This window comes from Mytilus galloprovincialis, chromosome 6 (genome assembly GCF_965363235.1).
Source record: "Mytilus galloprovincialis chromosome 6, xbMytGall1.hap1.1, whole genome shotgun sequence".
In the NCBI taxonomy this organism is placed as follows: domain Eukaryota; kingdom Metazoa; phylum Mollusca; class Bivalvia; order Mytilida; family Mytilidae; genus Mytilus; species Mytilus galloprovincialis.
The window spans coordinates 20,900,834-20,915,702 of record NC_134843.1 but is presented as its reverse complement, the minus strand read 5'-3'; the positions used below and the strand labels follow the sequence as shown (position 1 = coordinate 20,915,702).

At 33.2% G+C, this 14,869-nt stretch overlaps 1 protein-coding gene across 1 annotated transcript; it reads left to right on the top strand.

The window, feature by feature from the left end:
* The first annotated feature begins 1,565 nt into the window (after positions 1-1,565).
* LOC143078532 (fibrocystin-L-like) lies at positions 1,566-14,753 on the top strand. The gene is made up of 3 exons (XM_076253394.1): positions 1,566-1,863; positions 9,746-9,870; positions 14,604-14,753. Exons 1-3 carry the CDS (start codon positions 1,566-1,568, stop codon positions 14,751-14,753), a joined length of 573 nt encoding a protein of 190 aa, XP_076109509.1.
* Positions 14,754-14,869: the final 116 nt, after the last annotated feature.

Here is a 14,869-nt window from a genome sequence, read left to right as displayed (position 1 = left end):
TTTGTCAAGTGAATATCTCAATTGTTAAGAGTAATAATGAAGCTTAAGATAAATATATTTGGTTTATGAGTTCCTTGCAAAGTCTACATGTCCGACAGACACTCACTCACTCTAGGCTCATCAGAACTCTACCTCATTTCATGGATCAGTGATCTAGGTTAGAGTTATGTGATTAGGACCATTTCTATAATACTATAAGCAGTAGGTCAACTATATTTGGTGTATGGAATGATTGATATGGGTATGTAAACATGTCAGTCGGGCAGATTTCATATGAAGTCTACCTCATTTTCATAGTTATTGGTTAGTGTTCAAATTTTTGTTGTGCTTTGGTCTGATTTCTAGTACTATATGCAACAGGTCAACTATATTTGGTGTATGGAAAGATTGTTAGGTCAACATATCTGTCCCACAATCTGACCTTGACCTCATTTTCATGGTTCATTGGTCAATGTTAAGTTTTTGTGTTTTGGTCAGTTTTTCAAGAGCTATAAACAATAAGTCAACTATATTTGGTGTATGGAAAGTTGCAGCAGTGTAAAGTAACTTGTCATACATACCAAAAAAGATGACCTAGCAAGTCTCTTAAAACCAATGAGCACTGTTACAGCAAATCATTTGCTAAAAATTCAAAAAAAAATAAATTCAGAATTCAATCTCATAAAAATAAGAATTTTAAGATGTGATATTAATTCTATTAAGACATTTCCCTACATCAGTCTCAGATCAAATGATGTAAAAGTTAGCAACTATAAGTCACCATAACTTGCAGCTGCACATTTTGGTAATATTTACAGGGTGCTGTTGTACCAATGTGAACTTAACTGCCATGAAACCTCAAATTTAAAACAAATGATGTTTTTATGACTAAGTGGATACTGTGGATTTATTTATTTTCGTGGATAAAGGAAAACTTGCATTTTCGTGGGTATTTGATTTCGTGGTTTAGAAAAATATCTGCATACAAAGCCTATAGAAAATGTGTGATTCGTTGAACATTTGAATCGTGGTTCACATGTACCCATGAAAACTACGAAAATTGGTATCCAACGAATAATCATGAATCCACAACTACTGTTCATTATATAACTTATGTACATATACTTTTTCTGAAGAAAGTTCTTTAATTTTCCTACATTTACAAGATGTTTACTTTTTTTAATTGCTTGCTTCCAGGAAGCAATTTGCCGACTTATTTTCGGCATGCATGTAACCTCAGTGTGACCCTTCTTGTAAAAATTTGGTGATCACAATCCTCATGAATCTGTCATTTAAAAATCTATTATCTGATTGCATATGTTATACATGTTCTCAATATCCATGCTTCTTTGTTGATTGTTTACTATAAGTTGACAATCTTTAAACTACGGCTTTAAAACATGACAATTAAGTAGCTGCCATATTTTCACACAATAACAGACAAAGAGATTAAAAAAAAATGACAATTTTACAAAGTGTTTCTGTAAAAAATGATAAAATTGTGCACAGAAGACTAAGTTTATGATATATACATGCATTGGTTCCAGAATTGGATAAAATTGTTTTTCATCAGTCACTTGTTTCATATGACTTTAATATGTGTCATCCATTTTACAGGAGTATCTGGCACAAATATCACTATAACTGGATCAGGATTTGATGCTTCACCTGAAAATAACATTGTAATGATTGGAGACATTGACTGCTACACATTTGAAGCAAAAGCCGATGGGACAGAAATCCAGTGTACTGCAGGCGAGGGTCCTAGAAATGTTGAAACTATAAAAGTGAGAGTGATAGGAAAAGGCTATGCTACTGGAATGAATATATTTATTTTCAATATGAGATTGACTTTTTTTTCACCATTAATAGTCAGTTTAGGAGGTAAGACTTTTACTTATATTTTTAATACTGTACTGATATTTTTAGTTGTCAGTTTAGTCTGTTTAGTAGGTAAGACTTTTGGAGTACTGTACTAGAATAAAATAGAATAGAATATTTTTATTATCCAAATTACAGGGCCCTTAAAGGGCATAAAATCAGATACAATTGATTTACATACTTGGTAACAAAAACAATAATAGTCCCATGTTAATATATATTTGGTATATTAGCTTTGGTCAGAATCAGAGCCAAAAACCACATGTATACTTCTTGTACTAATACTTTCAGTTGTCAGTTTAGAAGGTAAGACTTACTGTTGGTGTAATTTCTTATACTATAAGGTTTCGGATTAGAGGGTAAGTCATCACTATTGGTGTACTGAACTTATTCTTTTATTTGGCAGTTAAGAAGGTGACTTTTTTGGTTATGAAAATTCAGAAATTATAGCAACAAATGCGACGGTTATAATCGCAATAATTTGAACTTGCATTTTAATTTTTTTATATGAATTAAACAGAATTTTTCTCAATATCGCAAAAAATTAAAAATCGCAGTTTAGTCTTAAATGACAAAATCGCAATAATAAATGCAGGCAAAAATTTCTGAATTTATAGTTCATATAATTGATTTTTTTGGCACTATCAGTATAGCCCTATTCTTAGCCCTCAATGTAAAGTCCCTTGCATACCTGCCAACTTTTCAAAATGCCCATGGGGATTTTATGTGCATAATGGCTCTTATAGTTCTACAAAACCTTCAAGGGGGCCTTCAAATATATTTTAATCTTGTTTTTTGGCTTCTTCTTGCTTTTACAAGCCTAGTGCAATTGTAAAATTAATTGATTTGTTTAAAATTGTGGACAAAATTGCTCTTTTAAAATTTCCATTTGGAAGCCTTCATTTGGGAAATCCCCTGCAAAAAGTGACAAGTGGAAGGGATTTTTTTTCCTTTTCTTTTGTTAATTGTTTGAAGAATTTAGCCAGATTTGTTTGTTAATTTGTTAATGTGTAGTTTACACAACTTATAGACCAATCTCAATGAATTTTTAACTGGTAGGGGACAATGTATTGGCATGCAATATGACTCACAGATAATGCTTGTTTTATAATGTGTTGGTATTTACTACCTATATATACCCAAATGGGTAAAAAAAAATGATTTTGGGGAAAAAAGACAACATTGTCCAGATATCAATCACAGTTATGCCTGTGAAACTTAAAGAGCCCAGGAATAAACATACAAAACATTCAAGTCGAATATATAATTTATTTTAACAAACACTCTAGCCAAATATTTTTATGCCAAAGGGGAGGGGCAGTGTCTGTCTGTATGTATTTATGAATATGTCCTAAAGTTGGTTTCTGTTCTCTAACTTAAGTTTGCTTCACAGATCAAGTTTAAATTTGGGTGGTGTCACTTCAACTGCTCTAGAGATATGCCTATGTACAAATGAAAAACAACCGTTCTACCAAGGCTTATTAAATTTAATCTGTTGTTAATGATGGTATTTGAGATAGATGATTTTAGCTTTTGCAATTCACAAGTTATGGCCTTTGATTAATTGCAGAATTTCATTTTAAGTGGTTTTCTTTTCCTGCACTAAATTGAAAACTGTTTTAAAAATGCTTGACAGATTGATGTTATATGTTTTACTGTTGCCATTCAGAATTATGGCCCTTAAGGAGGCTCGAGGGTACAAGAAATTCAGCAAAAATAAAAAAAAAAAATTTCATTACAAATTTTACCTATTACACTATTAGTTGTTACTTTATGATATGGTACAAAAATCAACCAGGTAGTTTTTGATGAAGTAGAAGTCCAATCAACTTGAAACTTAGTATACATGTTCCCTATGATATGATCTTTCTAATTTGTCATTAAATTAGAGAATTTCCCCCATTTTCACAGTCCAATGAACATAGAAAATGATAGTGCGGATGGGGCATCCGTGTACTGAGGACACATTCTTGTTCTCCTATTAGTTCAACAGAAAAAAAGTACCTTCACAAAAATGCTAGCTTCTTTAATTTCCCCCATTTTCACAGTCCAATGAACATAGAAAATGATAGTGCGGATGGGGCATCCGTGTACTGAGGACACATTCTTGTTCTCCTATTAGTTCAACAGAAAAAAAGTACCTTCACAAAAATGCTAGCTTCTTTCAAAGGCAAATTGTGAGTGTAAATGATTAGTGACCCCATTTTTATGCCTCATTTATAGGCATTATGTTTTCTGGTCTGTGCGTCTCTTCGTCTCTTCTTCCGTTTGTTCGACTGTCCCGCTTCAGTTTTTAGTTAAAGTTTTTGGTTTAAGTTTTTGGTCAAGGTAGTTTTTGATGAAGTTGAAGTCCAACTTAGTACACATGTTCCTTATGATATGATCTTTTTGATTTGAATGCCAAATTAGAGTTTTGTCCCCAATTTCACAGTCCACTAAACATAAAAAGTGAGTCCAATTGGGGCATCTGTGTACTATGGACACATTCTTGTTTTATTTTATTTTTAGTATAGGATAAAGTTCATTTATAGAAAAAAGAAAAAAAAAATCCTATATAAAAAAATAATTAATTATACCCGTGAGCCCCTTAATTGCTTATATAATGACACTAGTATATGTAAACAAAACCTGGTTTGCTATCTTGATGATAGCCTTTTGTTACAGATGAAATAAAAGTATAGATGTTATATGTGGTCCAAGGACACAGTCATCGTCCTTTGGTTTTCATTGTCTACGAATATAGTCGCTGCCTAGTGTAAACAGTGTATAACTTGCATGTTTTATTTGATACACTTTCCCAATTTATTTCTTGATATTAAATGCATGAAATATTAAGTAGGGGGATGTAATTACATGTTAAAAAAATTTGGGTGATGAATATTTATGTTAAGTAGTGATTTGGTCCAGTTCAAAAAGGTCAAATTTTATCACGTCTGAAGCTGTTAAATTGAATTTTACACCCCCTTAACACAGAATTGTCAATATTGTGAGTTAGAGCTGGTAGAAGTTTCTATAATTTTGATATTATTTGTCTCACTAGTAGTACACTAACGTGTAAAAATCTTTTTGAGAAAGAGCGGGTGTGATTTTTTTAATTTGAATTTATTGTCTAAAAGAAATGCACTACGAAATAACTGTGTTCTCGGGCCTAAGAGATGGATTCCTGAAATCTAGATTCTGTACTTTGGCAACTTTCCTGAATGATTTGCTGGTTTCAATTTGTCAAACTCAATCAAAGTAAAGGATTTACATCTCTGGTTTACAGAAATTCTGTTAAAATGTGCCATTTTGGCATTCTACAGCTATAATAAGCATTTTAAAGCAGTTTACATTTTATGCCTAAGAGGCATGCTGACTTTCTATCTGACAGCTTTTTTTGTTCCTGATATTTGTGTTTCTATTCTTAAATCAAATTTAATTAACCATTTGTGAACTCTGAATATAGAGAAAAGTAGATTATCACAGAAAAAAAGTGCAGCATATTTTGTATTCATGGCCCTGGTTAAACAGCCTAATTGATGTATGTAAAATGTGATGAGCTTTGTACATCAAATCTGTAGTCCATCACAAATATTTCACTCAATCTGTAAAAAAGCACTTTACTATATTCAGTTCACCTTACTCTTTTCATAGGCTACCATATTTTTATTTCTGTATGATAGTAAGAGGTCCAAATTTATGCCTATTGAGACGCAAGTTTCCATTGAAAAGTGAAAAAACGGGCCATCAGACCATATTGTCTTTCAAAAAATTTAAATGCAAGAGTCCTTTTGCAATAAGACTTCTTGTATCATAACACCTTAGCATAGAAATGAGAAAAAAATAACACATTTTCATTTCTGTTAGCTTCTGTGTGCATTTTTATATGTCAATATGGGCTACCACCTAAATCGACTCTAAATCATTCTCAGTACTACATGGCCCAAGACCATTTTATACTCATGTGGTGTGCTTTTTGTAACTTTTCTATACATTTGAGGTACATTTAATATATATGAAAGAATAATTTAGGCTTAAAAAACATAAAAACTTGAAATTGGCTGAGAAAAATGCATATTTATATAAGGCTTCCCTGAATTGGAAAATCTCTATTTTAGGCACAGGCTCATATAAATTTGATTTTGGAATAATTACAATACATCTGATAAATAAAATGAGTGTTCAGATGCTTTTAATACTTAATATATAATATTCAAGAGCATTTAAAAAGCAAATGTTTAGGCCAAAATCTTGACAGTTGAAGATATTTAATTTATATACGTAAAAAATATCATCCAAATGTCAATACTAAAATTACCCTAGTTTCTCTAATATATGCCATATGGCCATGAAACTTTGCAAACTATGTCATAATTGCCTAAGCGTAGGTTATGCAAAGTTTTATAAAGATGGGTCTAGTCTTTCTGTCCTATTAGGTCCAAGGACACAGTTATCGTTCTTTGGTTTTCGTTGTCTACGAATATAGTCCCCAGTGTAAACAGTGTATAACTTGCATGTTTTATTTAATACACTTTCCCAATTTATTTTTTGACATTAAATGCATGAAATATTAAGTACGGGGTGTAATTGCACATACCTGTCAACTGACCCGTATTCTGTGGGTGTTCAGCTAGCTGTGTAAACTGTCATATTAAGTGACCCATTAAGTGCACGGCTTCACTTGACAGCTTTGTTGCCAAACACACTGTTAATTAACACCAATTACCTTAGCTTTAGGTCGTAAATAAATTTCACCTAATAGTTATCCCACAAGGACGCAGTGTTTCAGTGTAAGATCACCCGATGGCCGGAGTCCGAATGGGATAACTATTTTACATCCCAGCTGTTTTAGATTAGACGAAAAACCGTCTACAATTCATAAAATCGAGTTTAGAACGCCACACAACCATTATAATATACTTTATATATTACTAAATGATGTATACCCTTTATGACCCCCGAACACGATGAGTAGATATCAAACGATGTCAACTCGCCCCCCTTGCCAATCGGCCCACACTATATCACCACGTTTAAAAAAAATTGCCCCACTCTTGTTTACCGACTCTTCCCACTTTTGAAAAAGTGTAAAATCAAATTGAACAATTAGTCTGACAACTCACTTATAAACGAAAAAGGTTTAAACCCCACTGAATAAAGGTCTGCCAACTCGCCCCACTAATAAAAAGATCTTGCTTCCTTTAAGTATGTAACACTACTGTTAGTTCGTATCCAGTCGTCCTGGCGTAGTGGTATGTGTCGTGGCTTGATATGCTAAAGGTCTTGAGTTCGAATCCCTGCATAAACACTGATTTTTTTCTACGTGAATTTTGATAGATAGTCTTTTCCGTATAATTAATTACAAGTTTTATAGTGGATTTGACATTCCCGCCAAAATGTTACAGAACAAAGGAAAGCATGCATAACAAAGAAACTCAAACTGGGGTGATCTGGTATGGGTGATCCGGCTCAGATCCCCCCTGTTAGAACAAAGGAGCTGGGATGTAATGTTGTTTACAAACATTTTCCAACTTGAGTTACTTCCCCTTTTTTGTCACCATTCAAAATTGTTCCTTATATTTACGTTTTTTTTGTAAACAAGATTAAATCTATAATGAATAGAATTCAAATACATATTGAACTTCAACTTTTCATTATTTTGATACCTTTATACAATTATAAAAAAAAAGATGAAATTTTTTTTTTTTCATCTATACTTCCTTTAACTGTTTAAGGAGGCTCGAGGGTATAAAAATTTCAGAAAAAAATCAAACATTTGTTTTTCATTACAAATTTTATTTATTTCCTTTTGTAGTTGTTACTTTATCATATGGTACAAAAATCATTCAAAAAAATCAATTCGTGGTGGCCTCAGATGACTTTCAAAATGTATACATCATTGAAAAAGTTCCAAATTATCTCCCTTTGGTGGAAAAATGCCATTTTTTGGCTCTAAAATTGAAATATCTTTTTCAACTCATCGGTGACCTATCTTTTTTAATATCATTTCCATATAAGCTGTACTTAAACTAAGTTATTGTAAAATTTGATCGATTTCTGTAATAAATTTCTTTTTTTTATTTCGATATTACGTTTATTTCTCCTATTTCTTCAACAGAAAAAAAACACCTTTACAAAAATGTATGCTTCTTTCGAAGGCAGATTGTGAGCGCAAATGAACGGTGACCCCACTTTTTTATTTTATTTTTCTATTAACTATAAGATAAAGTTCATTTATAGAAAAATATAGAGAAATCCTATATAAATGATTTAGACCCGCGAACCCCCTTAACTTTATTTTACTATACTTTAATTTCAATCCAAAATGACGATCTCATGGTTAAAGGTTTTGAAGCCAGTTTAACATTAATACCTACTGTGGATTCATTATTATTCGTGGGATACCAATTTTCGTGGATTTCGTTGGTACAGGCAAACCACGAAATTAGATGTTCAACGAATGACAAATTTTACAAAGGCTTGTATACAGACTTCAGTAAAACCACGAAATTTAATATCCACGAATATGTAAGTTTCCCTGAATCCACGAAAATTGGTACCCACGAAAATAAATTAATCCACAGTATTAATACTTCATTTAATGTTGTTTAGATAAGTGAGGCTGCATATATGTTGAAAGGACAATGAATAGTGTAACACAAGTGAATCCAAAGTTTTTTAAAGTGCAATGGACTAATACTTAATAAAATTTTAAATTACTTAACCAAGTGAACTTGTTTTGATATAATTACATTAGATGTATGTTTCATTATAATATTTTATTCTGATTGGCTAACTGCACATCACGTGTTATTCCGTAAGCAGTTGCAATGCTCAATACAACTTTTCATTCATGATAACACGTGCTCCAACAATAAAGTGCACAGGTGAATTAAATAATAAAATATAAAAAATTCGTGTTTTCATGATCATAGGTGAAAAATGCAATTATAAGTATTGAATGCTTCTTTTTGTAACTTTATAGGATTGTAAAAGCATTGGCCGTGCGTACATTTTTAGAATGAAGCGCTTCCGCGCTTCATACAAAATGTACTTCGATCAACGCTTTTACACCCCAATAAATTTACAAAAAGAAGCATTCAATTCTTAATTAAATTATAAGAAAAATGTCCCCATAATACTGAAATTCAGCTCCCAAAAGTTTGTATGCGTTATGACCTGAGATTTCATTCTTCATGCATTTTCATCATCACAGGTTGACAGGTATGAATTACATGTTAAAAAAATTTGGGTGCTGAATCTTTATGTTAAGTAGTGATATGGTCCAGTTCAAAAAGGTCAAATTTTATCACGTCTGAAGCTGTCAAACTGAATTTTACACCCCTTAACACAAAATTGTCAATATTTTGAGTTAAGAGCTGGTATTTCTATAATTTTGATATTATTTGTCTCACTGGTACTACACTTCACTGTAAAAATCTTTTTGAGAAAGAGCAGGGGCGATTTTTTTAATTTGAATTTCTTGTCTAAAAGAAATGCACTACGAAATAACTGTGTTGTCGGGCCATGTGTTTGGGGATAACAGTTGTATGCAGTATTTATGCAATATGTTCATTGTTGCAAAATAAGCATGTGGAAGCAACTGGTTTTGACCAGTATGTTCAAAGTAGAATGTTTAAAAAAAATCATCTGATATTATTCAGTACATAATACTGAGACTCAGTACTGATTAAAATGTCCTGTTTTGAAAACTGTTTAATGATTTTCTTTTGATTTTAATTAATGTTACTTTTATATCATATATATATATTTATAAGTACATCTGAGTTAGTGACAACTCTACAACAGATTTATTCATCGGATCACCAGCAGTGATGGTGATACATATATATATCTAGTTTACATACAAATCTTGACTGTATGATTAATATTCCTGATTTTTCAGGTGGTACTCAACTTGATGTAAACGGTGAAGGATTTCATGAGATTGTTACAGTATTTGTCAATGAAGTTCCATGTGAAGTGTTTGAAGGGACAACACGATTAGCTAGATGTATTCTTCCAGCACTGGTAAGTAAAGTTGCTCAGTTTGTGCTGTTTGGCTACAACATGTTAAGCTAGATGTATCCCTCAAGCATTGTGGTTAGTACCTGCTCAGTCTGTACTGTTCGGCAACAACATGTTTAGCTAGTTATGTATCCCTCAAGCACTGTTTAGTACCTGCTCAGTCTGTACTGTTTAACTACAACATATTAAGCTAGTACGATCCTTCTGCACTGGTAAGTACCTGCTCAGACTTCTGTTTGGCAACAACATGTTAAGCTAGTTGTATCCCGCAAGCACTAGTGATTACCTGCTCAGTTTGTTCTGTTCAACTACAACATGTTAAGCTAGTTGAATCCTTCTGCACTGGTAAGTACCTGCTCAGTCTGTACTGTTTGGCTACAACATGTTAAGCTAGTTGTATCCCTCAAGCAGTGTTTAGTACCTGCTCAGTCTGTACTGTTTAACTACAACAAGTTAAGCTAGTTGAATCCTTCTGCACTGGTAAGTACCTGCTCAGTCTGTACTGTTTGGCTACAACATGTTAAGCTAGTTGTATCCCTCAAGCATTGTGGTTAGTACCTGCTCAGTCTGTACTGTTTGGCTACAACATGTTAAGCTAGTTGTATCCCTCAAGCACTGTTTAGTACCTGCTCAGTTTGTTCTGTTTGGCTACAACATGTTAAGCTAGTTGAATCCTTCTGCACTGGTAAGTATCTGCTCAGACTGTTCTGTTTGGCTACAACATGTTAAGCTAGTTGTAACCCTCAAGCACTGTTTAGTACCTGCTCAGTTTGTTCTGTTTGGCTACAACATGTTAAGCTAGTTGAATCCTTCTGCACTGGTAAGTACCTGCTCAGACTGTTCTGTTTGGCTACAACATGTTAAGCTAGTTGTATACCTCAAGCAGTGGTAAGTACCTGCTCAGTCTGCTGTTGGACCTGCATGCATATTTACTATAAATTGGTTGACTGATTTCTTTTGTTATTGAGTACACTTCAATACTGTCACTAACATGCTGTCATGAAACAGAAGCTCATTCATGATATAATTATAATATGGATGAAATATTCTATATTATCGGTCGTCCAACTGTCTATATCAATTTCCTCAGCTCTTAATAAAACTCCATATCACAGCTTTGTGACGTCAAATACGTTGACCTGGCCTTAATAACTTTGACCCGGACATATCAGCGACGTCATAATGTTTGAACCGACGTTGATAAGTTTGACCCGAACTTATCAAGTCAACTTCTGGTTGCTGGTGAAACTAAGACAATACTTCCAAAAGACGCAAATACTGCCCGATAAATCGATTATCAGGTTATCGGCATATTATTATTGTAAAATATCAGCTGCTCGACATAATATGAAGGCTTTTTGATCTCGTTTGCTGCGCTTACTCGACAAAAAGCTTCATATTATGTCTCGCAGCTGATATTTTACGATATCAACATGCAGACAACCTGATAATCGGTACGTATCAGTAATTCTTATATTTTCCCTTTGATCTTACTGCCTAATATTTTCGAGTATCAACGAACTGGCTGTATCACTGAAAATATTAGGGAATACATTGTGTGATGTCATAATTACCGATAAACAGAATAATAGGTAGTTTCGTTTTTGATACTGACTATATCATGTGGAATATCTTAACTCGCCCTAACAGGCTCTTCTAGATATTCCACATGATATAGTCAGTATCAAAAACGAAACTACCTATTATTCTATATATATATTATTTTCTGTTTGAACAAATATTCTATACCCTTTAATATTCCATTACAAACAAATTATGTGTTAATTATTCCACAGAAAATAATATTATAGAATATTTCATCCATATTATAATTATACCCCCGCTTTAAAAAAGGGGGGGGGTATACTGTTTTACCTCTGTCTGTCAGTCAGTCTGTCCATCAGTCTGTCCGTTCGTCCATCAGTCCGTCCATCAGTCCGTCTGTCAGTCAGTCCGTCCCATGAAACTTTCGTCACATTTTTCTCAGGAACTACACATCCACCCTTTCTGTAATTTGGTATCAACATTTATATATGTCAGCCATACCGTGTGATGTGTTTTCAGATTTATCACTTGACAACTTCCTGTTTACCTACCACTTGTCTGATTTTACACATGATAGCCAAGTTGAAAATTTTCGTCACATTTTTCTCAGGAACTACAATACAAGGATTTCTGAAATTTGGTTTCAGGATTTATATAAGTCAGCTATACCGTGTGATGCGTTTTCAGATTCATCACTCGACAACTTCCTGTTTACCGAACACTTGTATGATTTTACACATGATAGCCAAGTTGAAAGTTTTCGTCACATTTTTCTCAGGAACTACAATACAAGGATTTCTGAAATTTGGTTTCAGGATTTATATAAGTCAGCTATACCGTGTGATGCGTTTTCAGATTCATCACTCGACAACTTCCTGTTTACCGAACACTTGTATGATTTTACACATAATAACCAAGTTAAAAATTTTCGTCACATTTTTCTCAGGAACTACAATACAAGGATTTCTGAAATTTGGTTTCAGGATTTTTATAAGTCAGCTATACCGTGTGATGCGTTTTCAGATTCATCACTCGACAACTTCCTGTTTACCGAACACTTGCATATTTTTACACTATTAATATTATCCACTTGCGGCGGTCCCGGTATCATCAGTGAGCAGTTTAATTTTGAAACAAAATCATGAGAAATTTTATCTATTTTATAAAACTTATACTATAGGTTAATATCACCAATTTCTCAGATCAGTTCAAAAATAGCAGAAAATAGATTTTTTTAAGAGATATGTCCCTTGGAAATATTAAAATTATGGAAAATGGCCTCATTAGTGCTTTCACTGGTACATCTTTTGACAGATTTTTATAAAACTTATACTGTAGGTAAAAATCAGCATTATCTTGGACAAGTTGTAAAATGGTGGATGATAGACTTTTTTTTAAAAGAGTTATGCCCCTTGGAAATATTAAATATATGGAAAATGGCCTAGTTAGTGCTCTCATGGGTACTATTCTTATCAGATTTTTAGCTCACCTGGCCCAAAGGGCCAAGTGAGCTTTTCTCATCACTTGGCGTCCGGCGTTGTCGTCCGTCATCGTCCTGCGTTAACTTTTACAAAAATCTTCTCCTCTGAAACTACTGGGCCAAATTTAACCAAACTTGGCCACAATCATGATTGGGGTATTTAGTTTAAAAAATGTGTCCGGTGACCCAGCCAACCAACCAAGATGACCACCATGGCTAAAAATAAAACATAGGGGTAAAATGCAGTTTTTGGCTTAAAACTCAAAAATCAAAGCATTTAGAGCAAATCTGGTAATATTGTTTATCAGGTCAAGATCTATCTGCCCTGAAATTTTAAGATGAATCAGACATTTCGTTGTTGGGTTGCTGCCCCTGAAATGGTAATTTTAAGGAAATTTTGCTGTTTTTGGTAATTATCTTGAATATTATTATAGATAGAGATAAACTGTAAACAGCAATAATGTTCAGCAAAGTAAGATCTACAAATAAGTCAACATAACCAAAATGGTCAGTTGACCACTTTAGGAGTTATTGCCCTTTATAGTCAATTTTTAACCATTTTTCGTAAATCTTAGTAATCTTTTAGAAAAATCTTCTCCTCTGAAACTACTGGGCCAAATTTAACCAAACTTAATCATAATCATCATTGGGGTATTTAGTTTAAAAAATGTGTCCGGTGCCCCGCCCAACCAACCAAGATGGCCGACATGGCTAAAAATAGAACAAAGGGGTAAAATGCAGTTTTTGGCTTATTACTCAAAAACCAAAGCATTTAGAGCAAATCTGACATGTGGTATATTTGTTCATCAGGTCAAGATCTATATGCCCTGAAATTTTCAGATGAATCGACAACCCGTTGTTGGGTTGCTGCCCATGAATTGGTAATTTTAAGGAAATTTTGCCGTTTTTGGTTATTATCTTGAATACTATTATAGATAGAGATAAACTGTAAACAGCAATAATGTTCAGCTAAGTAAGATCTACAAATAAGTCACATGATCGAAATGGTCAGTTGACCCCTTCAGGAGTTATTGCCCTTTATAGTCATTTTTTACCAATTTTTCGTAAAATTTTGTAGTCTTTTACAAAAATCTTCTCCTTTGAAACATCTGGGCCAAATTTTACCAAACTTAGCCACAATCATCATCGGAGTCTCTCATTAAAAAAAATGTGTCCGGTTACCCGGCCAACCAACCAAGATGGCCACCATGGCTAAAAATAAAACATAGGGGTAAAATGTAGATTTTGGCTTATAACTCTGAAACCAAAGCATATAGAGCAAATCTGAAAAAGTTAAATTGTTTATCTAGTCCAGAATGATCTGCTATGAAATTTTCAGATGAATTAGACAATGGGTTGTTGGGTTGCTGCCCCTGAATTGATAATTTTAAGGAAATTTTGCTGTTTTTGGTTATTATCTTGAATATTAGTATAGATAGAGATAAACTGTCAGCAGCAATAATGTGCAGCAAAGTAAGATCTACAAATAAGTCAACATGACCTAAATGGTCAGTTGACCCCCTCAAAGAGTTATTGCCCTTTATAGGCATTTTTAAACAATTTTCAATAATTTTATAAATTTTTGTAAATTTTTACAAAATATTTTCCTCTGTGTAACTAAAGGGCCAAGTTTATTATAGATAGAGAAAATAGATAGAGCCTCTAGTTTATTTTTTATGTACAAAATCTTTTTTTTTCTTCTTCAAAATAGCCAGCAGGAGTCTATAAGGTTAAAGTGTCAACTGGAGAACAGAGTAGCACATTTAGTGCAACTATAGAGTATGATGCTTCTACTACACCCACTATATCCAATGTTAGTCCTTCCACAGAGGGAGTAGTAGGTATGAATATTCCAATGTAATTTTATTTAATTTTAAGTTTATTTATATCAAGTGTAATTTACCATATTATACTGTTTTTATAAAGCATTGTTTTCTTCAACAGTAATCGTGTGGCCATTGCATTGATATATATTCT